This window comes from Solanum stenotomum, chromosome 4 (assembly GCF_019186545.1).
Source record: "Solanum stenotomum isolate F172 chromosome 4, ASM1918654v1, whole genome shotgun sequence".
Classification (NCBI taxonomy): domain Eukaryota; kingdom Viridiplantae; phylum Streptophyta; class Magnoliopsida; order Solanales; family Solanaceae; genus Solanum; species Solanum stenotomum.
Genome location: NC_064285.1, coordinates 3,214,267 through 3,241,923, shown reverse-complemented (window position 1 = coordinate 3,241,923; position 27,657 = coordinate 3,214,267). Strand labels below are relative to the sequence as shown.

The following is a 27,657-nucleotide window of genomic DNA, read 5'->3' as shown; positions in this document are numbered from 1 at the left end:
ATGCCGAAATGGACGTTAAAAATTGGTGTGAGTATACGTGAAAGTTCCCCAACTCATTACAGAGGTCCTCATAATGTTTTTTGAGAAAAAAATTTGGGTGCTCCGGGTGCCAGATCCATGGGCTATACACACACGAAAAATCGGGAAATTTGGGTGGGTCTTAAAAAAAGGCTTGAGAATTTCGTATATTTTTTGAATATCTAAATTCTTTGTTTAAAATATCAACTTAATGTAATCTAATTTAACTTTGAAAATTAGTCAAATTAACTTTCAAATAACAATTAAAAGTGGACGGAGGGAGTATATTTCTTACAAATATATTCAAACACACACATTTAATTAATCAAATATTAAACATAATTGAATTATAATCAAAATTCAAAGATGAAAGCTTTCCTTAAAACTCTCATATTAGATAAATCTAAATGCCACGTGGCAGACTGTGATTTACACTATATTATATCCCCCACTATCCCAGGATCGGAAAGAGTAGAATAACCATATGTTCATAGTGGAAGACTTTTTTTTTGTTTAATGTAAATAATTGTAACATCTGATTGTCCTTTTTCACACACAAACACACACTGATCACATCATATTATATGTATATACACTAATATATTGTATGTCATATTCTTGATTAGGGCATCTCAAATTTCTAACCTAAGGTATGATCATGAATTAATTAATACTCATTATCTTCGATTCGAACATTTTTATTTTTTTATATATATATATATATTGTGATTGTTGTAGTTGGTTTTGTATTTACTGACTTAAAATCTTGAATCTGCATTTGATTATTGTAATTTATGTATATTATACGTTAGTGATCTTGATTTGGATATATAATAACTATGATAATCTGGACGGATTACTGTCTGTTGGTGTATTTGCTTTGTATCTTGTTTATTTTGTTGCCTTTTTTTTTCCTCGCCGTCCTATTTCACTAACTTTCCTTTTGAACCGAGGGTGTATCAGAAATAACTTTTTTTACCCTAGAAAGATAGGGATAAAGTCTGACGCATCCTACCCTCCGTAGACCCCGGGATTACCCTAGGTATGTTGTTGTTGTAATCTGGAGCCTGTTAGTTTTGTTGTGACAAAGTTTGGATCTTTTTTATCAGCCAAAAAGGTAGTCTCTTTCACAAATTTACCACTCTGTTGTAGGTGGATCATGGTGTGAAACACACAAAAAAAACCTTTTGTTGTATCATCGGGTTCATCTGAGTCTAGTACTTTCTATGGATTGTTTAAATTTATGTGAAAAATTTGACTAAAATTTCAACAAATAGTATATCTGAATTCATAGTATTGAAAATTAGGGGTATAGGGCTAAGAATGTTAAAGGTTGAATCTACAGATTTTAAATCCTGAATCCTCTTGTGTTTGTGTACCATTTAATTGTGTTTGTAAAGAGGGAAGCTAGGCATTTATGTTGCAACAATTTTGTGATCGAAAGTAGTTTCAGATTCCTGCGATTTTCTGTCTAGAAAAACGCGGACTTGTAGTACTCTCTTTGATTAATCTAGCCTTTTCTTCGCTTAGGTAGTGAATCAATCATCTACTAAAGATACAAGCGTGCACGCCTTATTTGAGACTGCTAAGACAGGAGAGAAGTCTCGAAAGTTGATATCATAGGTTCGAATCATACAGTAGTGTGATTCGTTTTACTTTTTGTATCGAACAGAATGAAATAGATTCACTCAGTGATGAATATGCTTGAAAAATGAAATGCAATTCTTTTGACCCTACTTATGTCATGGTAATTGAAATCATCATTTGTATGGAATTTTGTTTACAAAATGTATTTGGAGATCGATAGGAAATCTTGTGACTGTCAAATAGAAGTAAGTTCTAATTGCTCTGTGTTTCTGTATATACTTCCAAGTAAAATCTGTTCCTTTTGATCATTTGTAAGGAGTTTTAGATATGAAAATGCATTTGTTGATTCATGGGAACTTCGATCTTATATTAGTCGATTGTTGAAAGGCCTCACTTTGTTTATATTGGTTTTGCTTCATTGCAGTAACATTTATCATGTTTCGTCGCAAGAGCCATCCCCATAGTGAACAGGAGGGTGAGGATCAACTGCATAAGGTAATCAATCGTTGAAAAGTTTATATTTTTATGTTGAGTTTTCTGTTTGTGAGTGTGTTTGAAGATATATACAAGTATACAACTTAAGCTTTTAGATGAGATGGTCATATATGTAAACAGTACCTTCAGTAAATTCACTATTTCAGAGCTCAAATAGATCATATTAGGTTCTCTGAGTCTATAAAAACTTGAATATAATCGTTGACATTATAAAGATGCATAACTCTTGATACTTCTGAGTGGATGTGTTCACGATCAAATCGTGTGTTTTGAACTTGTTCTAATCAGATCATATCTATGAAGTGAGAGGCTGTTACTTTTATTGCAGGTTAAGGAGCTTAGGACTTCCTTGGGCGCGCCACTATCAGGACGTGATTTACAGTACTGCAATGATGCATGTTTAAGGAGATATTTGGAAGCGCGGAATTGGAATGTTGAGAAATCAAAGAAGATGTTGGAAGAGACCTTAAAATGGAGGTCAACTTTTAAGCCTGAAGAGATCCGCTGGGTAAGAAAAGAGACGATTTTGTATGGTGTGGTTATCTTCTTGTTGACATGCTAAATCATCAGTCTGTTTACTTTTAGGTCCGATATTTGCTAGGAGTGTTTATGCTTTCACAAATTTATATGCTAACAGACTCATATTTTTCATCGAACAAATACAGGAAATGAATCATATTGAAAATGCTCCTAACCCACCCCTTTCCTTCGTAGAGTCCATGTATTGTAAGTGATCCCAACCTGCCTGGAGTGAGCTTCCCATAAAGGCAAGTGAAGTTAATGAGCGGTATGATGGGAAACTATCTCCTGTTGTTCGGAGAGGACTCAGCTGTTAGTTAGTACCGCAAGAGATGAACTACCTATAGATTTGTATATAAGTGCACAATAGGAATTTTGGGCGGGTAGCTAAAAGAAAGTTGATAGAGAAACTATTTTTTGTATACAATTAGAATTAGATGGCCTTACATAGAGCGACATGGACAGTGAGGATTCATACAATTATGAATTGGAAAAAAGAAGTACTGCATGACAAACCGTTTGTAGTTATTCTGCAGACATGAAAGATATAACATATTTGTGATTGTCGCCTTTATTTCTATTTACCAACGATTCGTTTTGTCATAATTCATCTTGTTGGTACTAGACGGTTTTCTGAATATGTATATCTTCGAGTGTTCTGCCTTCCCATATGCAGGACCTCTGTAGATTTTTGTGTCCCTAAAAAGTACTTTTGCATCTGCTGAACATATAATTTGCACTTTGACAGCATGAAGTTGCAATTGAAGGAGAGACCGGGAAGGCTTATAGAGCAAATTTTCATGACCGTCATGGGAGGACTGTTCTTATCTTGAGACCAGGAATGCAGGTAACATAAGATACCTACTCTAAAGTCTTCAAAATCTGTGTTACGATAACTGCTGAAAAAAAATCTTGAATTTGTTTTCATAATTTTTGCTTACATTCTGCAGAACACGACAGCACTAGACAACCAGATGAGGCATTTAGTGTATCTGATAGAGAATGCAATTCTTAATCTTCCACAAGACCAAGAGCAAATGTCATGGTTGATAGACTTCACAGGATGGTCTTTAACCAACAATGTTCCTATCAAATCTGCTCGCGAGACTGTCAATATTTTGCAGAATCACTACCCTGAAAGACTTGCTGTAGCATTTCTGTACAACCCTCCGCGAATTTTTGAAGCATTTTGGAAGGTTTGATCTGAATCTTATCTTTTTCTTTCACCTCTTACCTGTTACTTGATCTAACAAAAACTAAGCAAAACTTTTGATCATTTATCTAAGTGTTCTCACCCTTGTTAATTGCATTGTGTTAACTATTTTAAAGGCCAAAGCTTATGAATAGGCCAAGTTTGTCTCATGATTACTATTTCCTTCAGAAGTCTGTGCTGTTAGGGTGTGTTTTTTCCACGGAAAATATTTTCTTCTCGAAAATGAGTGGTTTTCTTACTTATTTTTTAGTGTTTGGTCAGTATACAGAAAATATTTTTCCATGAGTGCTTGCTTATATATAATCTTAGGCAAAATGGGGGTGAGATTGGGTGGAGTGTGTTAGGGGGCAGGGAGGAAACAATCAACATGGAACGCCACTTATGAAACTTGTTTTTCTCTATTTACACCAAAGAAGTCATTTTTCTTGTTTTATAGTTTTTCAAAAATGTTTCTCCATACCAAACACACATTTGATCTCTTCTTTCAGTCACTGACTTGTTGGTTTACACGTTCATATCGAACCATGTGCTATTATATGGTTCTATTGTAAAGCATCCTGCACTCACGCTGCACTCCAAAGTGTGTGGTGCATCATGTATGCAACTGATTCTACAGCTCGAATCCCTGACCTATGGTCACACTGAGACAACTTTACCATTGCTCCGAGGCTCTCCCTTTGTCTTACCTTTTATTAATGCTGATTTTTCCCTATTCTTGTTCCAGATAGTCAAATATTTTCTGGATCCCAAAACAATGCAGAAGGTCAAATTTGTTTATCCAAAGAACAAGGACAGTGTAGAATTGATGAAGTCATATTTTGACATGGATAATTTACCAACTGAATTAGGAGGAAAAGCAAATTTGAAATATGATCATGAAGAGTTCTCAAGGCAAATGGCTCAAGATGATGTGAAAGCTGCAAAGTTTTGGAGTTTTGACAAACACCACACTGAAACTAATGGCTACTCTGCACCTGAGGTTGCTCCAAAGACTGAGTGTCTTGCTCCACCAGTCAAAGTTTAGATGCTTTTGCTAGAGTTACTTAAACTTTGTTAGATGCTTTGCTTTGATATAACAAAGGTAAGATGTTAAGAATTTGTATTTTAAATATTAGGCAATAAACACTAGGTGATTACTTTTCATCTATTTAAGTCTTTTGTTTGACAGAGTTATCTGATATCTTATGGTGGTAGAAGATAGAAAGTAACGTTTTGGGTGAAATAGTCGAGGTGTGCACACACCCTTGATAAAAGAAGGAAAAGAATGTCTACTTCAAGACTTACTTCTTATTACTCCTCCATCGTTGCGCAAAGCCATGAAATGATTGAGAACTACGACAGGATTGAGTGTTTTTTTTTTTGTATTAAATAAGTATTGCATGATCGAATAATTTAAGGAATGCAGAAGTAGGATGTTTGATAATCAATACACTTAAATAATAAAGTGACATGGTATATATTAAAAGGGGAGCCTTCAAGCAGCAGTAAAGTTTTGATAATGTAATTTGAGAAGCCAATAAGTATTCATCCATTGAATTACATAACAAGATGCAAAACATAGTGAACGCTTCACCTAGCTTTATGCACATTAAGACTCCTTGCCAATTTACATAATCCTGAAAAGTCAATACTAAACAATTGATACTTTACTTTATTTTTTTCACAGTTTACGCCTTTCTTATTAAAGCCTACACTTTGCAATTTTAAACCCCAACGGACCTTAGAGATTTTTTGGATTGCGTTCGATAATACTGGTTGTCAAATGTAAACCATCAAACAATATATAATTACTGCTTCCTAGGCACTTGCACCAAACCATCAATTTATCAGATGGAAGAGTTTACAAAAAGAACAAAATTACATTGAACTACTAGTCCAAAAAGTTTAACACAAAAATTATACCAAATGATTATATAATTTGTGTAGCCTTGGACACATCTCAGCAACAGAATGGAACATCTACAACAGTAAGAAGTTGCACACCTAAATCCAAAACAAGAAGGGGGTACAAAGAGACTTAACACGGGGACGGGGATGGGGCAAGGGAAGACGAAAAGCTAACAGGAAGTAAGTTAAACACGAAAATGTATGATGGTTAGCTACACTGAAACTGTCTACCGAGCAGAATTCACACTCTCAAGACAAGCATATATATGTTGTTAGCCGTTTGGTCTATGCAAAAACAAATGCAGCTACCGCTACATAATCACACAAGCCTTCTGAAGTTCCGCGTAGTAGTCTGGTAGGTGCGGACTAACAGGCCAACTCCTATTCCAACTCCTACGCAAATGCCAAGGCCGATCCCTACACCAACACGGACCCCAGCATTGAACCAGGATAGTTCCCCATCTTCACCATCCATATATTCCGTTTGTCTCCAATACATGTTGTAGTCTTCTTCGCTTTCTAGTTCATACTTTCTATACTCTGTAACCTGTGAACACACAATGAAGTTCAGAAGCTGTGCAAATCCTTGGACTAGTTATGATTGAAAGATCCACTTTTCCAAATATAGACATTAAGAAATGCTAAAAGCCCGCAACCATCTGTGAAAATCGAACGAAGAATTGACAAAGGGAACTTAAGAATCTGAAAGTGAAGCAAACATAAACATCCTTTCCTTTTTCAACTTTCAACTTCAAAACTAAAGCAGCACAATAGGCCTACAATATAGTCAACAGAAACATTCTACTAGTCCTCTATCACGCGTAAGACATTACAAAAGAAAAGAACAAATCTCTACAAGGTTGTTATAGCAAGTGGAAAGCTAAGGATTTCTTAATTTCTTTTGAAAAAACTCATGGCAAAAGCCATAAAAAATTTTAAAAAAAAGAGCGCTAGGGAAGAGAGAGTTGCAGAAGCGCTTCTAGATCTCATGGAATAAGGCAGAATTTCTAACAAAACTTTCCACCTCTTGCTTTCATAGAAAAAAGAATTTAGGAGATGAAATCCCGATTACATTACTGCAGGCCAAAATTGGATTTGAAAGAGCAAGCCAGAGAAAAGAGGCGTTGAGATAATACCTTTAATCCTAATCTCATCTACTGAAAAGGGAGCCCCCTTGATCACCTGAAGAGATTTTTAGGCAGAATTGGCATAATTATTACCGTGAGGATTGAGCTAGCATTTTCTTAATTTTCGCCAGTATTCATGGAGGAAGTAGAGTACTCATCCATTATAGCATTTTAAAATGTTTGCTAGCATTCATAGGTAGCAAATGATAATATTTCTATTTAATGCAAACCACCACCACTTCTTTCGGATCCGTAAAAAGGAGGATCCTAAAGGATTGGGGGAGGGCTTCTGTTTCCTTTTCCAATCTTATCACATAGGATAATTGATGTCCAAGATATTATGCATGGCACAGACAACATTATTAGGAACAGATAGACGTGGGATAATTAAAAAAACATATCTAAGGACTTGGACTTTTGCAGCTTGACACTTCAATATTGTACTACTAACATGGATTTTTTTTCTTCACTTTCTTTGAAATTTTGTTTCAAGTGGTCATTCACACAAGTTAGACTGGCTACGAACGAAACAGAAGCAAACGAATCGGAAGATCTGGAGTACTATTCCATCACATGTGTTGTGGAACTGGAGACGGTGTCTTATCCTTACCACTAAACTGAAAAATCTGTATTCTATTGCATCTTGGTATGATCTTAAAAATGCGAACACTTTAGACATTCTAATAAACTTTACTAGTTCCCTACAATTCAAATTACGGATTATTTTAAAAAAAATCTGAATAGTAGCACCTCCTTTGTGATACTTTTTGTTAAAAACAATTTCCAATTCCTTCAAATAAAGAAAAAGGATAATGACCCCACACATCAAGATCTTGTAGACTTAGGAACAATGTAACATGGGAGACACATAAATTTAATATTAAAGAATCATCTGAAGGTATGTCTCAGCCCATACCAATGACACTGATTAGGATAAGATTCTAAAAGATACAGGCCTTTAGGTATGATGTAACACAGAAACATGTTTCATCATACGAAGCATGAACAACTTTATCCAAAAAAAAGAAAAAGAAAGATATGAAGCATGAATAAAGCTAGATGTGATTGTTACTATCTGTTGTTTCTTGCATTACTTCTTTTCTTGGACTGCTTTGAACTGTTTTTCTTCTTGAACCGAGGGACTATCGGAAACAACCCCTCTATCTTTGAGGTAGGGGTAAGGTCTGCGTACACTCTACCCTCCCTAGACCCCACTTTGTCGGATTACATTGGGTATGTTGTTGTTGTTGGTCCTTAAGGTATAGGGTGGACTATTTTGGTTCTTAATATGTACACTACTCTAGATAATCCTTAATGTATGCAAAAAGTGATTATTTTTGTCCTAAACACTACAACTAAGTGACTAATGGTTATCTTCATAATATTTACTAAAATTAATGGTCCTTAATGTACGCAAAAGTATATATGCAAGCATTTTGAGGTTTGTTAATTGATTCAGTCTGTACATTTAAAGGTACCAGTAGTTATTCAATTAGTTGCAGCTTGGGACTTCCATGTTGGAGGTCTCAAGTTCGAAACCCCTTGCCGGCGAAAGCAAGGGGTTTGCCTTCTGGGTCGAGACCTCTCTTATGTGGTTTGCGAGCTATTGCATTGGAGCGGGGGTTTTACCCTGTGCGCACCCAAAGGGTAGCGGCTGAGGGTTTCCTTGTCATCAAAAAAAAAAAAAGGATGCGCCCTATCAGCTGTTTTTGCATTTTGATACACATTATAGAATTTGGAAAACCAAATCACTACACCAAATAAACCTCGAAAAAAGGTGCTGAACTACCAGTTATACCTGCAGATCAAGTTCAGATGAGACATCTTTCTGCTGTTCATCTGTTTCATGCTCCGGGATTGAGTGTAACATACCCTTCCTGTTGTGCTTCTTCCGATGATTGAGCTGCAAACTCTTGGTCAAGATGATAGGTGTCCCGGAGAAGCAACCAGTAATAAAGACTTCAATTGTTGGTGATAATGATTCAGAATCCATAATTTGTTTACCCTTCAGGAAACCAGTGCCAGCATTCATCACCGATTCACAATCCATGTTCCATCTCCTGCTACTGCTTTTAGACTCCCCAACAAAACCATTACTATTCAACATCTCTAAAAGCCCCGAGAGCACAAGATCATCTTTATTGAAAACCTCAAATTTCACACTTCCTGTCAACCTTATACTATCCGTGCTCACAAATGTAGCTTCTTCGGATTTCTTATCAACCCGATCCCTTCGAAGGAGACAAGATGCTCCTTCTGAATACATGGAACATCTTGTTCCATTAACTTCAAGCAACGTATCGGGACTTAGAGGAATGTGGTTGAGAGTAAGATATTCCGGGGTGGAATCATCTACCATACAATTGCTGACTCTAATATAGAAAACTCTTATATCTAACCAAGATAACGATAATTTACCACAAGATGATTGGTAAGAGGGGTGCCTAATAATTTGGAGACCAGGATCAGCTGGTTTTCCATTGCTGAGTGATTCATGACCATTCTCCATGTTTAATCCTCAACAGAATCCTTCACCAGACACCGATATAAGGACATAATCGAACCATGAATCGGGACCTACGTAGGCCAAAGAACCCTGTTCCATTATCAAACATCTCTGATCAGAGAATCATACAGGCAAAACATGGAGAGAACAACAATGGAAATGCAAAAAGAGAGATTTTATTCCACAAAACACACACAATATAAAGCTTCCAGAAAACAAACAGTCCAAAATTTTAGGAACAGAATTTTGGGTATACAATTAAATTAAATTATCTAAAATAAGGGATCCAAATTTAGTTATATACTTTCTGATAGGATCAAATATATTTTTAACCAAGCAAAATTATGACAAGGCTGCTAAAAAAACCAAACTTAGTTGAGATAATTATGCCTAAAAGGCTAGAAAGACCAAAAACAATAGAAGAGGTCATTGAAAAAACACTTCATATGAGACTTAGTCATACAAGTTAGCTAAACTAAAAGATGGCATCAAAATTGAATAAAAATAGAATCTTGCAAACAAGTCTATGAATTAGCAGCAGAAAATCAAAGATTCTTGAAATTAAACACAACCCCACCAGTTATTTAGATGACAAATCAAAAAACCAATCCAAAGTTCAAATCTTTTCTTCATTTCATCAAAATTAGCTAAACTAAGAAGTGACATCAAAATTGAATAAAAAGATTTTCTTGCAAAATTAGCAGCAGAAATCAAAGATTCTTGAAATTAAACACAACCCCACCAGTAATTTCAGATGACAAATAAAACAACCAATCCAAAGTTGCAATCTTTTCTACATTTCATCTCAAAATCAATGATTCTTGAAAATAAACACAACCCCACCAGTAATTTCAGATGACAAATCAAAAATCCAATCCAAAGTTGCAATCTTTTCTATATTTCATCTCAAAATCAAGAATACTGGCTCAAAAATCAAAGCAAATACACCAAAACCAGAAAGATACCAACAAATTGCTAGCAATCTACATTTACACACATCCCATAAGCAGCCAAACTAAATCCCTTCCACCCCCACCCCCCACCCCCCCATCCCCCACCAAAAAAAAAGAAAACTCACCTTTTACCCAAGAAATAAAAGAGAAAATTACATACAAAAATGTAAAAAATTCTCAACTTGATATACTTACCAAGAAAATCCTCTCTATTTTTTCTACTTTTATACAAGCATCAAAAGGTCTTTTAAATCACTTTCAAGTTCCCAAAAAAAGAAGTGTTTTTTCTCATCAACTTCCACCAAACTTTTTGGTTGGCTTAAAAAATCATATACAGTGATGAGTGATGCTACTCTTTTTGGAATCTTCTTCAATCTTTACAATCAAAATATGTTTTTTTCCTTCTCTAATCTCTAGTCTCTACTAGTATTTTTCCCCCCTCTCATTATTTTTATATAATAACACCATGTAGATATTAGCAATATTACTATACTAATGTTTATGTGGCTCTGTGAAAAAAAAAATCATTTTAATTTGTTTGTTCTATTTTACTTTTTAATCTGTTTTTAAAAAATATCTCTATTCTTTTAATTTTTTGTTTTAATTTTTTGCTCGGTGTTCGATATTTGTATTGGGAGCCCAACTATTTTAAATTTGCGCCGCATAGATCTCCATTCAAAGGAAAACGCTCTCTATCAATGATTTTTTTATATCTAAGGCTTGAACTCGAGATCTCTAGTCATAAGTTTTAACTTTTCAGACCAGAAGATTAATTGACATTTTAATACATTCGACACACTTTAATATAAAGATAAAATTTATTTATTTTAAATTCTTTTTAATATATAAGTTAGTTAATCAAACACAAGCAACAAGTTTATCCGTCCTTCCTCCAATCCCTTTCGTTCATTCTTTTATTTTATTATTTTGTTGTGTTTTAAGTTCATATTAAATTAAAATATAACAAACAAATTGAAACGCATTTGATGTATAGGAGGATAAGGAAAATTAGAAATATTTATTTATGCTTGAATATTTTATATTTCTTGTTGTGGGTCCTTATTATAGTCAAAAGATAATATCCAGTACCATTCAATATTAAGGTTCATATTGTCCAAGATATAGCAAACAATTGTTTAATTTCAGGATGGACTATTCTATAAACTTTGTGTAATTCAAATATTCAATAGTATATTTTTGATATATTTTTTTGTCAAATTAGAGGTCATATTCATGTGTCATCTATACTTTTGCTCCTATTTTGTGTCTATCTTTAAATTTTATCCCTCAAGACAATTTTATGTTGAGGCATAAATTTAACTTGTGTAAATAATTCATGTATCACTAGACATAATTTGATTAATAAGGAAAAATCAACTTATTTAAATGATAAAAATAAAAAAGTAGTCAATTTGAAAGATAAATCATTTAACTAAATGCATATTTATTACTTCAGCAATAATAATAATAAAATATTCAATAAAATTCTATTAATTAAAATGAACTTTAAAAAAGATCAAGTATATACTTATTTTATCTTTACCTCTTAAATATAAAATCAGTCCAGGTGATACTAGTCCTCCTAAGTTGATGACATCCAAATTCATTTTTTTAAATATATATTCAATAAACTTTTTAAAATATGTATATAAGTTATAAATCCAAATTATTAAATTTTATCGAACTCATTAGTTTAATTATAACCCCACCCCATGTGTTGTGTGTGGAGTGGGGGTGAGAAATTTATGTGCATGAAAAGAAATGTTGATGGTGATGGAGGCCAACAAAGAGGATGGGTGATCACATTGTAAACCTTATCTACAAGAAAAGAATGAATTTGAGATTTACGAGGTCGGTGGTATCTTCAATTTTAATTTCAATTAATGAAAGTGATGTTTTGAATTTATACCTTTTAATTTGTACTCCATCTGTTCAACTATACTTGTTTGTTATTGATTTTATACAATTTTTTAAAAAACTATAGATAAAAAGGTAATTTTACTATATTATTTTTTAAATAGTAATAAATATAATGTCTTGAAAATTATAATAGAAAAATACGTATAATTAATGATTAGAGTAAATTAGGAACTAAGTGTGAAATTATTCATTGATTTCATAAAATGAACAAATATTATTGAACATTCCAAAATAGTATAATGGATAACTATTGTTGGACGGAGGGAATACTAGTGTGCTATCCAACGTTAAACATGATCCCATTCTATTTTCTTAATTAAGTGTATCATCAATTAAATGCTTTTCTTTTATTATTCTGACTTAATAAACGTTTAAAATAAGTTAGTTCAAACAAAGTCTTACTCTTTTGAGGTATTTGTAGTTTTTCAAGAACAATTACTACAAAAAAATACAATGAAAATAAATAATTAGTTTTATCATCGATATCTAAAATGACAAATAATTTTACATACCTATTTTTAAAAATTACGATTGATATTTTGAGATAGAAAAAGTATTAAGTAATGTGCTTAAATTATGTGTGACAATATATGAATAACGAGTTACATCTCGAAGTTTGATATCTAACAGTACCATCTCATTTAACTAATTTAATTTTAAAAACATGTTCCACACATATAAATTGTCATAATTTTTGAGGACTTTTGTGCAGATACCTTATGAAAATTATCATCATTTTTTGACCTATAATAAAATCTTTTATCACAATTAGTCAAAGATTATCAACTTGATAAATTGTCTAACAACGAAATAATACGATATTGTCCGTTTGCGACCCTAAATCTTCATCTCTAAAGTTATGTCCTCGATAAACTCAAGACGTCTTATATCTTTCTAATCACCTTTTTTCAATACTTTTTTTATATGCCCACTACCTCTCCTATCGCTCACCATTGTCAACCTCTCACACTTCCTCTCCTGTCGCCCGCCATTGCCAACCTCTCACACTTCCTCTCGCGAGCAAGGCAATTACACTTCTTTTTACACACTCAAATTATCTTAGTCTCGTTTCCCTCATCTTATCTACCTCTACGTATGTCCACACATCCACCTCTATGTATGTCCACACATCCACATCAGTATTCACGACTTTCATCTTCTAACATTATTATGTTGAGTTTGAAAGTAAAATCCAATTTTAAAATTTTACTCTATTCATCCCATTTTTAGTATAAAAAAACAATCCAATAAAAAATATACATCACAATGTAACACACTTTAAAATGCTCAACCCAAAAAGAAAACATTTGTAGGAGTGTCAATGCCAAGATTTCCAATTCATTAATGTATGCTGTATACATGCCAGTTTCTTCCATAACAATACGTACATAATAAACTGGGTAGACAAAACCAGAATGAATTGAACAAAATTATAAGAAAACAAAGTATGCTAACTAGGTCAAGAAAACCAGAACGAAAAGAACAATAAATAAAACTATCAGAAAACAAATCATCATCATCTGTCCCTTGGCGCTCGCCTTCTTCATTACCATGCCGATCTTTTTCTGCAACAAATTGTGGTTTCTATGCGATAAGATTACTATAACAGCGATAAATAAAGTTTTTTGTTGATGCAGCTGATTTAGAAATTTGAAAACTAGAGAAAAACTTTCAGTTACCTGAACGAAATCCAGACGATTGGATGTACTGTCCATCTCCGTGTCCAACTCACTTAAGATCTTCTCCTGCAAGGAACGCATATTGATTTTAACTACATTTTGCTTCAGAGGAGTTTAAGCAGCTGCAATTTGTTGAGTGACGAGAAATTCAAGGAACTGATTAAGCAGGTGGTAGCACTTACATGTGCAAGAAGTTCATCATGTATGGTGAGCCCAACATCTCCAATTCTGACTACGCTGGCACTAAGCTCGTCTAGTTCTTCATCCTGTTGCCTGCACAGGACATCCAATCTGTTGTTAGAAGCTATGTTGCTCGGACTCTTCACTTTTGGTGCGGCACCCGTGTCGGCACAACATGGGTGTGGGTGTGGGATTCGTGTCCAATTTGGTCAATCTATTTTGGGTACTTTGACAAAATCGATGGGGAAAGTTCGGACAATTTTAATGATTTCTGTAATCAACACAAAAGCTAAGGTGAAATTGAAGGAAATGGAATACCTTTTATATAGAAATTTCTATGTCACTCCTTTTCCTTTGGAAGATTCTCCTCAAGTTCTCCACATGATATCTCGTAATTTAGGTTTTGTAACTCCAATTTTAGATATTTTAATTATTTTTAGGCGAATCCCCGCACCCGTATCCATACATGGATCCATATCCCGAATCTTAAAAATTAGATCATGAAGGATCCGACCTTTAGATCCGCACCCTATCAGCGCCCACACCCGTGTCCGAGCAACTTAGGTTAGAAGTGAATGATCCAGAAAATAGGCTTTTTGAAAGTTAAATTTAAAACCTATAAAAATGCCATAGTACCATATCAAATAGATTCAAGATTATGCTACATCCTCTAAATTCTAGATTAATTGAAGTCTTCTCAACATAATTTAAGTGCTGGCAAAATTATACAGCTAACACCTTTAATAACAGGTACTAAAGGGTAGTCAATACAGCATACTATTCCATGATAAATGAAGTTGAGTAGACAAACTCAGAAAGCTAAAAAGACATGGCAGAATGGTTATGACGACGACATAAAGATCTTAGAGAGGTTGATGATACATATCATCATCCCCACATAAATAAAATCAAAGGCTAGGATTCCACAGTAAAGATTGAGAAAACATTAAGATGTCTCAGAAAGATAAATGGATAGGTGCGTGCAAGATTTTCAATGAGATTGGAACAAAAATCAATTGGTAATAAAAACATGACAAACAAGGATAGATGCAAAGAAATGGAGGGAATATTACCTCATAAGAAGTAATTGTCTATCTGATTCTGATGATATGAAGTCATCATTATCTCGGGCATTGTATGCATTGGATCTCTCTTTCTGATCAGAATCTGGCAATCTCAACAGTTCTCGCCGCATCCCACTCAGATTAGATGTACTTGTCCCATTTGACTGTTTTCCAGCTACTACAGATTTCTTCATGCTTCCCACCTGGTTAAAGGCAATTTGAAATCGTTTTTTATTTTAAGGAACCAAGGAACAAAAGAATATATATTTGGCATCAACAGAATCAGTTATACTTGAGCACGGGCATTGCTGGTCCATCTTCTTCTCTTATCAAGCTCAATATCATTAATACCATACCAAGAAGGATCTCTTGCTGCAACATCAATTGTTTTGTCCAATTCATCCACCTTCTCATCAAGAAAACAGGAATTCAGCATTGATATAAGGATATGAAGTAAGTCATAGCTGCAGTAGATCAATATCAAATCACATTGACAGAAGGACAACTCTGGGTATGTTGCTATTGTTCACTGAAAGAAGAACATTTTTCCCTAAGTACTAAAGCCGACAGATTGGACAGTACAAATTCATAGACTGAACTTAAGACAGGTGCAACACATCAAACATGCAATTGTATCTGGCTATTTAAAATTGTTGTTATTCATTCACGTACAGTGCAGGCAATCAGGAAGACATAAAATGAGAATTTTACAGACCAAACAGTGATAAGTATCAATTAATCAAGTTTCAAGGAGCTACGTGTTCGCACATACCTGCCACTCAATGCTCTCAGATGAAGTAAGAAGTTCTTTGGTAAGATGTACTTGCTCACTACTTCCGGCAGAAGTTTGCTCCCATTGATGAAACGCGGACAAGAGCTTGTCAATCTAACCAAGCAGGAATATTAAGAGTTAGTTTGAGTAGTCAACAAACTTGATCACAGATGAGATCCAACAGATTCTACCAGCAAGGGAAGTCTTAGTTTATTTTTTCTTAACAGTAAAAGAGATGAAATTTCTTAGTTTGTTCCGCTTGTTTTTTGATTTCTTCTATGATAATAGACAATAGCCTCAGAAAATCACAAAACCAGCTTGCTTACCTGTTAGCTGTTACGGAGCACTTGATTTTAAACCTTAGTCTAGAAGAATTCTACTTTATCTCATAACACATTACTCACCCCTTCCCCAAAATGTCGAGAGAGATGGAGATAGATACATGACAGGAAACACCATCAACCCTTCATGAATCTATCTCCCATGCAAGAATAAGAACAACACACTAATAAAAAAAACAAATCTTAGACGAATAAGATTTACTTCACTTCAAGATTATTAGAACATAACTAGATAGAAGTAGATGAACTTACAGATTCTTGAATTTCCTCCTTGACAATATAAAAAGGATCTTGAGCTGAAGACATCTTCAACACCAACTGTAGAACATTCAACTGGACACATCAGATAATTAAAAACATATATAATACATATAAAAAGCATCAGGAGAAAGATGACCGAGAAGCGAGAACTATATCTTATACCCTGACATTGCAAAGTAGTACATCTCAAAATGCCTTTTCCCTAAAGTGTATTATGACAGAGAGACACAGTGGCAATTTAGCAAGAAGGCCTTTTCCGAGAAAACGTGAAAATTATCAGAAGGATGTATTCCAAGAAAAATAATACTCCTATAGATGACCAAAATGATAATTATCTCCAGTAGGAAGGCATTACAAATATCAAGTGCAAAAACTCAAAATAGTCCCAGACTCCCTTCAGTAAAGAGTTAGGTGTATTTTGGTTTTTGATATATAACACTAAGCATAAATGTGCCTTTATGTTTGTTCAAAGTGAACACATTTGATCTGGGCTGAACCTAAAATACTTAAGCTAATGGAGTAGTGCAAATGCTAACAGACCTATAGTAAATAAGGTGAACAACCTGTCTTCTACAGCTAACTCGTCTGAGAAATGAGAAAAAACGTAAAGAAACCCAACTGAATCAACCTTAACAAGTCCATGTTACCCTTCAGGTTTGTAATGGTAGTTGTTATTGCTACAAGAGTTCTAGATTGCCATTCTAAACCTCTCAAATATGAATTGTTGGTTTTTCGGGTAAAGCAGGTATTTCCAAGAACTCAAAGTTTTCTTTTTAGATAAGAAAAACTTATCCATGAGATCTGAGAATAAAAACAGAAATCTTAACAAAGGAAAAGGGTCCTGCGGAAATCCCCAAATACAAAATGAGATTTGTCAAAATTTTGGAAAGTATGCTTTTCACAGCGAAATTCCATCCCAATCCAATTGAACTCACAAAATTCAAACTAAACTGATCCTCTTTTGATAACTGGAAAGACATACGTTTGTGTCTTTCATTTCACGAAACAAGAAAAAAATATGAATGAGAGAGAGGAACATGGCACTTGATTTCATGGGAATAGACCAGAGAGGGTGAGAGTAAGCTTGAAATAGGCCACAAACCTGTGCTGATATCCATTAAAAGGCAGATGTGCAGTATATATTTGGGCTTTTATATAGCCAAATCGGCAATCTACTGAGCACCTTCATGCATTCAACTCTACATTAGTTTATTGCTTTTTAGAAATTCAAATCATTTGGACATGGTTCGTATCCAAGAAAGCATGGTTCACAAAACTTTTGATTGACATTACTGAAGTGCTTAGCCTTCGGGACACATTCAATATAGTTGTGCAAAAATTCTAGTTAATAGCAAAGTTACCTATTTAAAAAATATATATATTTAATAGCATTAGCTGGTTACATTAAATTGCTTACCTGCAAAAAGAAATGTCATTCAAAACAAAAAAAGGTTTTGGATGACATTTCTTTTTGCACAACTATTAAACAAAAATCCTTGCACAACTATTAAACTAAAATCCTTGCACAACTATATTGAATGTGTCCCAAAGGCTAAGCACTTTAGTAGTGTTAATAAAACGAATGCAGACCATGTCCTCTCAGAAACTTCCCATGTATGACTGATTTGCATTTAATAGTTGCTGGAAAAAGAAATTCAGAGCAGAATGCATCAAGGAGCCAACTGGATTGTAGTATTTGGACTATATAAAAACCCAAATATGTATTGCACATCAGCCTTTAATGGATATCAACACAGGTTTGTGTCCAAGGCATATTGGTAACACTCAGATTACAGCTCAACCAGCTAAGGTTGCTCCACATGTTGCTAGTGGTAACGTTCTTCAGGGTAATGGGGACCAACTCATATCTCTATGCTATGGTCATAGTGGATGCTGAGGCATCGAATGACGTGGTCATAGATATTTTTACAATTTGTTCTCATGTGGCATTTGCACTTATAGATCTTGGATCTAACTATTCTTATATGTCACCACACTTAACATCTTGTTTGGAGAGGTATTATAGTTCCTAGAAAAGCCTTTTTTTTTTGTCTCGACTCGAGTGGGGGAGTCTATCGTTGTGGATGAGACTCTGAGGTCTTAGTACAGATCAAAGACACCGTGAATGACTTAATTGTATTGCCTATGGTAGACCTCAATGTTATTCTGTGTATGAATATGCTGGGATCATGTCATACAACACTTGATTGCCACTCCACAGTTTTGAGGTTTTGTATTCCCGGGAACCACATGTAGAAGTAGAACTTCCTAGAATCCACTCTGGATCCGAGGAGCAATTAGTCAAACTTCTTAAGCTAAGGAATTGTATAGTTTCCATAACACAGGATAAAAATCATATCTTTCACGAAGGTGCACATGATGATCAGTCAGGTTTTCTTATACTCTACAACTACAGTTCATGAAACCCGGGGGATGATACAATACAGAGGTGTTTCCAGACGATCTACCAAACTAACCTCTCAGAGAGGAAGGAACTTTGAGTTCTACTCGAAAACATCACCGGGTACACATTAGGCCAATATATGATTCGTTTAATTGCAGGATGAAGCCACAAATAAGCCAAAATCCAAATTGAAGCAAAATTAGAACCTAAAACAGCATATTTCATAGTAAAATCACAAATCTAAGAAACATTGATGCCTAAATTTCACAGAACAAAAAGACCTAAATCAAATCGAACCAAAATCAAGTGCTGCAAAGTATAATTTGTTACCTCACCTCGCAGCAAGACGAAGATGGAGAAGCTAAGGCAGATTGTGAGTAATTGAAGGATCACTGACTTTCTCAGCTACAGATTCAGAGATCCATTTTGATGCTTCGCTATATCGCTGTGATTTCTGTAGAAGAAAGAAGTTTTATCTTTCTTTTTCCAAAAAGAGGGTCGATTTTGTTCGTGTTAAAAATAGATATTCATTTTTACTGAGATTAAATTTATGTTTTATTATTTCAAAAATAGATTTTATTATTTTAAAAAATATATATATTTTTTATTTTAGCACTGATTATATATTTTCTCAAAATTTAATACAAAACATCAATAAATATAGATAGTATGATAATTTTTTCATATTAAGTAGTATTACTTTTTAAGGAGCGTGTATAGATTAAAATAGACAAGTAAAAATTGAACGAAGGAATATTTATCTAATTTAAAAATATTAAGAGATAATTTATTATTTAATTTATATTTTATCCTTATTATTAATTATAGTTATTTCTTAATGTATTTTTAGAATATTAAATTTATCATATTTAAAAAATGATAAGGTAAAATTATTATTTAAAAAATATGTCAAATCAAACATGGACAAGTACTAAAAATGAACTAAAGGGAGTATCAAATTGTTATGGTTAGGTTAAAATCAAATTGTTCAAAGACAAAAAATCAAGAGGAAAATGAAGTAGAAAGACTTTGATTAAGTCAAAGCTTATTAAATGAATTGAGAATTTGATTATACATCCTCCATTTTACTTTACTTAATCATGTTGAATTGACACAATTTCAAAAAAGATTATTAGGAGTGTGTTTTAATAAATTAACATTATTAATGATATTTAAATATAAAATTGCATTTCACTCCAAATATATTCTTTAATCCTTATCAACCCAGTGCCAATGTGTCATGGTGCAACAATTTAAGTTATTATTGTGTGATTAGAAATCAAAGATTCAACCAATAGAAATGTCTCTTACAAAAATGTAAAATAAAGTTGCAAACAATATAGATTTAATATAGTCTAATCTTTTTTGAAATTTCGTATAGCGGAAGCTTAGTGCACCAATTTACTTCTTCTTTACTATAAAAAAGATGGAAAAAAATGGAGATGCGGGGGATCGAACCCCGTGCCTCTCGCATGCAAAGCGAGCGCTCTACCATTTGAGCTACATCCCCTCATGTCTCAGAATCCCTTCAATAGACTACTTTAATGATATAATATACAAATATGTCATTTTAACTTGGCTTCAGATGACATCTATGCTCTCCAACTTTGGATGTGCTAGTAGACACTTAAACTTATATGAAATTGAACAAAGAAACACATTTGTCCTATGTGGTCATCTACATGGCAATTTTGTATCTTACGTGTCATTCAACGTGCATTATGTCGTGAAGGATTCATGTGTCTACTTGTTCAATTTTATACAAATTTAAGTACCTACTTATGCACGTCCAAAGTTGGAGGACATAGATGTTAGCTGAAGCCAAGTTAAATGACATATTTATGTATTATGCCTACATAATCGAATTGTTTGAGATTCAGAAGTGGAAATGAGGAAATATCTGCAATATCTGGATTTAATCTGATACATACATCCAGTTCGAAGGATTTTGTAGGTTCATTAATCGAGAAAGTTGGTGTATGGGCACTTTTTAAATGAAAACATGACTTTTAATTTGCTTGTCTTGAATTTTTGATGAATCTGATCAATGATGCTTCACATTTGAAGGTGTTGATAAGAATATATTGATTCAATAATTTAGACGTTGTAAATATACTATCAAAAATAATTTTTATATATGTATAGTAGATATGAATCCCCTTAGCTTCTTCGTGTATCTACTTCTTTATATTTTGAATCCCTTTTGTTAAAATCTTGATTCCGCCATTGGACAACCAAATGCAGTTTAAAGAAGACTTTTGCTCATTGTAACCGTCAGGTGCATCTACATGTATTTAGTTACTTATCCTTATTTAGGCCACCAAGGGATTAACACACTATAGCAGTTTTGAGGCCCTATTTATCCAATTACAACAACATACCTGGTGCAAGGGTGTTGAGACGAGCGGGTGTATGCAGACCTTACCTTAGGTATAGAGGTTGTTTCCGATAGACCCTCGGCTCAAGAAAGTGCAGGTTCTATTATTCATTCATATCATACTTTTTCATGCAATTGCAAAATATGAGATCATGAAAATGTGAATCTGGATTAGATAGTGTACACTCTTGACCTTAGTTGCGCGGACTCTCCACTTTTGATGCCACACCCGTCTCGGATTCTCCAAAAATACACTACTTTTGGCGAATCCGACACGCACCCGTTGGCATTTTTGAAGAGTCCAAGCAACATAGCTCTTGACACAGTTATATACTTGTTCTATCATCACAGGAACAAGAGTAACCTTTTTGAAAATTTACAAAGCACATGAGCATTTGTGACACACTAAAAGAAAAGAGGAAAACAGAATACATGTACATGATGTAACACAACATATTAAAAAATACTGATCTGATTTGATAGGCTGTTGCAGAAGGAAAGAGTTTACCAACCGCATAACATGTGTGTAGTGTGTAGGCCCCATGTCTTCAGAATGATCATAGTACCGCCGCTCATCTAATAAAAAATCAAAGTTCCTTATACTTACAAAACCCCTGCCTGCAGAAATGCATTTGGCATAGATTCGTGCTAGACGGCTAGCTCATGTCTTGTCTCTCTATATCTAGTGTGTCCTGAGGTTCGGGGAAAATCTCACTCGATGATCTCTTACACGATGATGAATGTTCGTTCCCGCTGCTAATAGAATGCTGTTTCAGGTTCATGCCAGCTTCTTTGCTTGTTTGGCCACTAGCATTAACACTATCCTGTGAGCTATGATTCCAACTACCAAGAAAAGCAGCACTCCATGATCGCCTCGATGAAGTATTTCGTAGCCTTATAGAGTTGAAACTTCCTTCCCTAACAACCTTGAACGGGTTCTCAAGAGCTTTCAGGACGCGTCTCATTTCAGGACGTCTAGAAGGCCTCGGATGAAGACATGCTTTGGCTACTATTGCTACAGCCCACATCTCTTCAAGTAAGTCATCGTCTATAATTAGAGATGGATCGACTATCTTGGACACTAGTTCTTTCTCGCGTATAGTGATGAAAGGAAGAAGCTTGTCCAACCACTCCTTGGTTGAGGCATCATCTAAGTGACTTACTCCAACCTTACCAGTTACAAGCTCGAGTAAGACCTTCCCGAAACAGTATACATCATAAGTACTGCAACTTGTAAATGAAGATCCTGTTCATGTATAAAGGCAGCATATGAGAAATTCAGAAAAATAACTCTATTCAACTATGCGTTTTTTTACGAAAAGAATATTACATACCAGCAGGCTCTCCCTCAGGATTCCTGTTTATTGTCAACAAGAAACATAATATATCTTAGAACATTGAACAAAAAGCAATATACAGAAATGTAAACACATAAATCTAACTAAATGTCTATTACATTTCTGAAAAATCTGGTATTAGGATCAAACTATGATCATAGTAATACTTACTTTGTCGTGCGGAAAAACTTTGTGATCAAATTCTGGCTATCACCTTCCTGTGCACACACGTCGCTCAAACTTCCCAGCCTTACTTCAAATTTATCGTCGAGAAGGATACTGCTAGCTTGAACATCTCTTCAAGAACAAGAAAATGCAGAATATAATTAGCTTGGTGTACAACATTATCAAACAAGAATGCAAAAAAGTGAAAGAAAAAAATACCTATGAACAAGGGGAGGATTACACTCATGGTGCAAATAAACTAAGCCTTCTGCAGCTCCTGTTGCAATTTTTAATCTTGTTATCCAATCCAAAGACTGTCCATTTTCATCTTCTAAATCCGTATCCCGGGCCAACAAATTGAACAAATCTCCATTTGGCATATATTTATAGACCAAAAACTTCTCATTCTCATGATCTAAGCAATGTCCCAAAAAAGGGACAAGCCTATGGTGTGTTGTCCAATTTAACAAATCCAACTCCAACTTGTATGTTTCTTTTTCGATATGGTGTACATTAACTTTCTTGATAACTACGGTGACACCGCCTTCTAATATTCCTCGGAAAATGTCTCCTGTATGACCATTCTTGATAAGATCTGTTTCATTGAAGTTGCTTGTGGCTTTTAGTATCTGATCATAAGTAAATGATTCTATCGAACCAGATGTATCACGAGAGAACTTTACTGGTGGTGCCTGATTATTTCCTCCTTCCACAACTGGACTAACATTCGATATGCCTCTTTCGTTTGAATTCCCTCTATAGCATACCTTCCAAAACAATAAAATGACTAATGCCATAAGCATAAGAACACCAACTCCACCAAAAACTCCAACCATGATAAACAAACGTTTATGCCCGCCCTTAGAGGCTCTTTGCACCGGAGTTTGGATTCCACCATCAACAAAAACTAGACCCCTATCAGCATAAAACTTACTACAATCATCTAAACTCCTCTGATTCAATAACCCCGCAAAGCAATTATCCATAACTAGAACACCAGATTTAGCAGGTGCTAGTCCTTGAAAATAGTTCTTAGACAGATCAATCGACTGAAAACTCCGAACATCAAACGTCACATTTCCATAGAAAAGATTATTAGAAAGGTTATATGAAGCACCAGTAACACTAAAATAGGTACTATTTGAAACCACACCAGTAAAATTGTTCCCTGATATATCAAGAATCCTCAAATGATCAGACAATGACCACAAAACATCAGGAACTTTGCCTTCGAATCGATTCCAACTAAGATTTATACACACCAATACAGAATCATTTGAAGTAAACAAAGTACTTGACAATGTACCCTCTAGCTCATTATTTCCAACTAACAATTTACTCAAATTTCTCATTCTGAAAAAACCCTCAGGCAATGACCCTGACAAGTAGTTATAGCCAAGATCAAGTTCTACTAATGCAGAAAGATTTGAAATTTCAGAAGGAATATAAGAACTTAAACTGTTATTTGCCAAATTAAGTAACTTAAGTCCTAGAAATGAACCAAACTCAACTGGGATTTGTCCAGAAAAGAAATTTGAAGACAAATCAAGAACAGACAGATTCTTAATATCTGAAACAGAAGTTGGAATTTCACCTGTAAATGAATTCCAAGAAAGATTAAGAACCCTTAAAGAACTCAACTTTCCAAGTTCTAAAGGAACAGTTCCTGTAATTGAATTGTTAAACAAAGACAGAAAATCAAGATTATTCAAACTCCCTAATGAGGATGGAAGTGAACCAAGAATTGAACTTGAACTAAGATCAAGTTGTTTGAGTTGAGTTAACTTTTGGCCAAACCAATCAGGTATTTGCCCTGAAAGAACAAAACCTGATGAGTTGAATGATGTCAAGTGAGTAAAATTGACTAAAGAATCAACAGCAAACTGCAGAGACATGTTCCCTTTGTGAATTCTTCTTAGTCCTGTCAACGTAATTCCCACAACTTTGTCATTGTTGCAATGAATTCCAGTCCAATTGGTACAAGGGTTGGATTTTCTTGGCCAGTTTTTTGCTCTGATGTGTAAAGATGATCTAAGATCAAGTAAAGCTTTGTGTTCTAAATTGGAGATTTGATTAGATAAAACTGAGTAAAAGAAGAGGAAGAAGTAGAAGAAAAGAGCAATCTTTAACATTTTTTTTGGATATTAGGTGTATGGATATGTTGTGAAATTTATGTCTTCATTTTTTTGCTTATTTACAATAGTTGTTTCATATTTGAGGTTCCTTTAAATATACAGCTGTGAAGTAATATGTATCATTTTTCAAGTTGCCATGCAAGTACAAATACCCCCTTTCCTTCTACTTTCTTTTTGTTGGTTGGTTTTCGCTCGGTGTTCGATATCTATTTTTATCTCTTTTCTTTGCTTTATTATTTTGTTGTTGTTGGTTTTTCATTCTGTATTTGATACTCGCTTTATCACATTTCTTTTTCTTCTTCTTTCATTTTTATTGGTTTTTCACTCTATAGTCTATATACGGTACTTGCTATATTTTTCTTCTTTTTTTGTTGTTAATTTTTTAGTCTGTATTCAATACTAGCTTTATCACATTTCTTTTCCTTTTTATTGGTTTTTTACTCGATATTCGTTACTCACTTTATCTCATTTCTTTTACTTTTTCTTTCTTTTATTGGTTTTTCGCTTTGTATTCGATACTCGCTGTATTTTTCTTCTTTTTTTGTTGTTGATTTTTTACTCTCTATTCGATACTCGCTTTATTACATTTCTTTTACTTTTTCTTTCTTTTATTGGTTTTTTACCCAATATTCGTTACTCGCTTTATCTCATTTCCTTTCGTCTTTCTTTTATTGGTTTTTTCACTCGATATCCAATATCCACATTATCTCATTTCTTTTTTCTTTCTTTTGTTGGTTTTTCACTTACTATTTCAATACTCTTTTTATCTTGTTTCTTTTCTTCGCCCAATGTTTTCTCTTTGAAATGATACATTTATTTTATATGACGATGTTTGATTGGATTCAAAGTTTAATACATGAAGTAACTTATCTATAAAACTAGTGATGGTAAAAGAATATACTTCTTCTATTACAAGATATTCATTTATGTGTTTTAATTTTATTAGACACAATTTCTTTTTTTTTTAAAAAAAAAACTAGATATCAAAGTAAGTGATGATGGAGACCATACATACTTTAAAATTGAAATAGTTTTTTGAATTTGAATTCTAAAAATACTTTAGCATCAAGCTTTTTGAGACATTCAAAAATGAAAATTAATTAAAGTGGCTCATATATATTGGATGAATTGAGTAATGACTATAAATATTAAATTTTCCAGCTCAAACTATAAATATATGATAGATAGAAAGAGAGTTAAAAAATCTCAAAATATAAATATGTTCACACTAAGTAAGTGCCAACATTAAATTTTAAAAAAATACAATTTAATTTATTTTTTACCAAGAGGTGTCAACGGATTTGTACCGTCCAAGAGGACTCGAACCCAAAATATGTAGTTTAGGATGAAGAATTACTTAGCACTCTACCAGAATCCTGGTTCGTCATATCACTCTTCTTTCTTTTGTAAATAAAAATATAGACCTCCTTTTTTATGTCATTTAATAGGCAAATTTGTAATCAAGTGTCAAACTTCCCTAATGATATAAGCAAAAATGTTGTATGTCCTACTCTAGATTTTTTTTTCTTTTTTCATACAGACATTAATTGTGAGAATAGTATTTTCAACTGCCACAACTGTTAAATAATTGCATCAGCTTGAGCATTAAATTGAATATAATATAATATAAAATAAAATAAAATAAGCATTAAACAAGAGTATCATTAATGAAAATTTTAGCAGGCAACTGTAAAATTGACTATCTATGTTTTTTTGCAGCTGATCTAGTACGTAGTCTCCTAGGAAGCATAGTTGCTATATTTTTCTTGTCATTGTAGTGTTTGAAAAAATGAACACGAAAGGTAGGTCAAAAAAGTATTAAGGAGATATAATTTGAGAGGACGTGACATATTTGTAACTTATCGAGGATATGATCAACTTAGACAAGATAGTATAGAGGTTAAGCGGTCAAAGATTAGAATAAAAGGTTAATAGGTAGTCGAACGTTGTCTAATTTTATATATATTGGTCAAAGATTCTGTGTTATTAGAAAAATGGCAAGTTTTTTAGAAATTCATTTTAGGGTCTCAATTAGAGCTAAATTCACAGTAATTGATATTAATTTAGTTGACTCCATTGCAATTTGGGAATTGAAAATATATAATAATGCAATTAAAATGCTTTAATGAAGAAAATCTAGACTCTTAGTCAAGGATACTGTAATGAACATCATGACTATGTGCTAATAATTCTCTTCTCAATAATATATGTTAGATATTTTCGAAAAAATATGAGATTTGTAATTTTGAAAATAAATATTGATTATCTATTATATAATAAATAAAAATGACATTATTATGACTTTAACAGATATACCTTCCTATATATATTCTACCATTAAAAAAAAATAGAAATTAACAATAGACAAATTCTGTAATTAAAGTAAAATTCAGGGACGACAAAATTTTATTTGCTATAAGCAATTAGCAATAGATTAACAACAAAATTTGTAGCTAATTTCATTTTTTTTTCTTTTTACTTGTAAATGCTAAAATAGTTATTATCTTGTACTCTTTTTAAATTCCAATTTATTATTGTATAAATACATTATTATAAATATTGAAAGAACAATGATTTTTTCCACAATAATATAGTTGGTAGAACCAACTTTACAACAAAAACGCTTTACATGTCTAAAGAATTCTTAGACTATAAAAATATAAATTAATATATTCATCTGCTTCGTAAGAATTTTCGATAATGGATAACACGAGACG

At 33.5% G+C, this 27,657-nt stretch overlaps 4 protein-coding genes and 1 non-coding gene across 10 annotated transcripts; 1 reads left to right on the top strand and 4 right to left on the bottom strand.

Moving 5' to 3' along the window:
- The first annotated feature begins 527 nt into the window (after positions 1 to 527).
- LOC125863281 (uncharacterized) lies at positions 528 to 4,997 on the top strand. The gene is made up of 6 exons (XM_049543464.1): positions 528 to 668; positions 2,030 to 2,100; positions 2,429 to 2,608; positions 3,368 to 3,466; positions 3,570 to 3,815; positions 4,557 to 4,997. The coding sequence occupies exons 2-6, from the start codon at positions 2,041 to 2,043 to the stop codon at positions 4,854 to 4,856; spliced, it is 885 nt and encodes a 294-aa protein (XP_049399421.1). The 5' UTR covers positions 528 to 668; positions 2,030 to 2,040; the 3' UTR covers positions 4,857 to 4,997.
- A 640-nt stretch (positions 4,998 to 5,637) lies between these two features.
- On the bottom strand, positions 5,638 to 10,709 carry LOC125861960 (uncharacterized protein At1g01500-like). Of its 4 annotated transcripts, none has more exons than XM_049541888.1 (3): positions 10,501 to 10,709; positions 8,645 to 9,442; positions 5,638 to 6,266 (listed from the first exon to the last, which is right to left on the bottom strand). In XM_049541888.1, the coding sequence occupies exons 2-3, from the start codon at positions 9,353 to 9,355 to the stop codon at positions 6,039 to 6,041; spliced, it is 939 nt and encodes a 312-aa protein (XP_049397845.1). In that variant the 5' UTR covers positions 9,356 to 9,442; positions 10,501 to 10,709; the 3' UTR covers positions 5,638 to 6,038. The 4 variants fall into 4 exon arrangements, with proteins under 4 accessions (XP_049397845.1, XP_049397848.1, XP_049397846.1 ...); XM_049541891.1 differs by having other exon boundaries at positions 8,645 to 9,423; positions 10,501 to 10,683; XM_049541889.1 differs by having other exon boundaries at positions 10,431 to 10,504.
- A 2,807-nt stretch (positions 10,710 to 13,516) lies between these two features.
- LOC125863018 (syntaxin-61) lies at positions 13,517 to 19,414 on the bottom strand. Of its 3 annotated transcripts, none has more exons than XM_049543153.1 (8): positions 19,262 to 19,414; positions 16,514 to 16,579; positions 15,921 to 16,034; positions 15,441 to 15,554; positions 15,158 to 15,351; positions 14,087 to 14,177; positions 13,905 to 13,970; positions 13,517 to 13,790 (listed from the first exon to the last, which is right to left on the bottom strand). In XM_049543153.1, the coding sequence occupies exons 2-8, from the start codon at positions 16,565 to 16,567 to the stop codon at positions 13,680 to 13,682; spliced, it is 744 nt and encodes a 247-aa protein (XP_049399110.1). In that variant the 5' UTR covers positions 16,568 to 16,579; positions 19,262 to 19,414; the 3' UTR covers positions 13,517 to 13,679. The 3 variants fall into 3 exon arrangements, with proteins under 3 accessions (XP_049399110.1, XP_049399111.1, XP_049399112.1); XM_049543154.1 differs by having other exon boundaries at positions 19,257 to 19,413; XM_049543155.1 differs by having other exon boundaries at positions 16,514 to 16,594; positions 19,262 to 19,395.
- A 949-nt stretch (positions 19,415 to 20,363) lies between these two features.
- On the bottom strand, positions 20,364 to 20,436 carry TRNAA-UGC (transfer RNA alanine (anticodon UGC)). Its single transcript has one exon. It is a non-coding gene; the product is annotated as a tRNA-Ala (tRNA).
- A 1,216-nt stretch (positions 20,437 to 21,652) lies between these two features.
- Positions 21,653 to 24,985, bottom strand: LOC125862020 (probable LRR receptor-like serine/threonine-protein kinase At2g16250). The gene is made up of 4 exons (XM_049541990.1): positions 23,025 to 24,985; positions 22,812 to 22,937; positions 22,638 to 22,660; positions 21,653 to 22,549 (listed from the first exon to the last, which is right to left on the bottom strand). Exons 1-4 carry the CDS (start codon positions 24,935 to 24,937, stop codon positions 21,960 to 21,962), a joined length of 2,652 nt encoding a protein of 883 aa, XP_049397947.1. The 5' UTR covers positions 24,938 to 24,985; the 3' UTR covers positions 21,653 to 21,959.
- Positions 24,986 to 27,657: the final 2,672 nt, after the last annotated feature.

Bases quoted from the DNA above. Each gene is read 5' to 3' on its own strand.
- LOC125863018 (XM_049543153.1), bottom strand. From the start codon at position 16,567: ATGTCTTCAGCTCAAGATCCTTTTTATATTGTCAAGGAGGAAATTCAA. The intron at 13,971-14,086 runs GTAAGTGCTACC...CGTTCCTTGCAG, and splicing joins ATGATGAACTTCTTGCACAT to GAGAAGATCTTAAGTGAGTT. The intron at 13,791-13,904 runs GTAACTGAAAGT...AATTTGTTGCAG, and splicing joins ATCGTCTGGATTTCGTTCAG to AAAAAGATCGGCATGGTAAT.
- LOC125861960 (XM_049541888.1), bottom strand. From the start codon at position 9,355: ATGGAGAATGGTCATGAATCACTCAGCAATGGAAAACCAGCTGATCCT. The intron at 6,267-8,644 runs GTATAACTGGTA...GTGTGTTCACAG, and splicing joins CATCTGAACTTGATCTGCAG to GTTACAGAGTATAGAAAGTA.
- LOC125862020 (XM_049541990.1), bottom strand. From the start codon at position 24,937: ATGTTAAAGATTGCTCTTTTCTTCTACTTCTTCCTCTTCTTTTACTCA. The intron at 22,938-23,024 runs GTATTTTTTTCT...TTGTTCTTGAAG, and splicing joins AATCCTCCCCTTGTTCATAG to AGATGTTCAAGCTAGCAGTA. The intron at 22,550-22,637 runs GTATGTAATATT...ATACATGAACAG, and splicing joins TCCTGAGGGAGAGCCTGCTG to GATCTTCATTTACAAGTTGC.
- LOC125863281 (XM_049543464.1), top strand. From the start codon at position 2,041: ATGTTTCGTCGCAAGAGCCATCCCCATAGTGAACAGGAGGGTGAGGAT. The intron at 2,101-2,428 runs GTAATCAATCGT...CTTTTATTGCAG, and splicing joins GTGAGGATCAACTGCATAAG to GTTAAGGAGCTTAGGACTTC. The intron at 2,609-3,367 runs GTAAGAAAAGAG...GCACTTTGACAG, and splicing joins AGCCTGAAGAGATCCGCTGG to CATGAAGTTGCAATTGAAGG.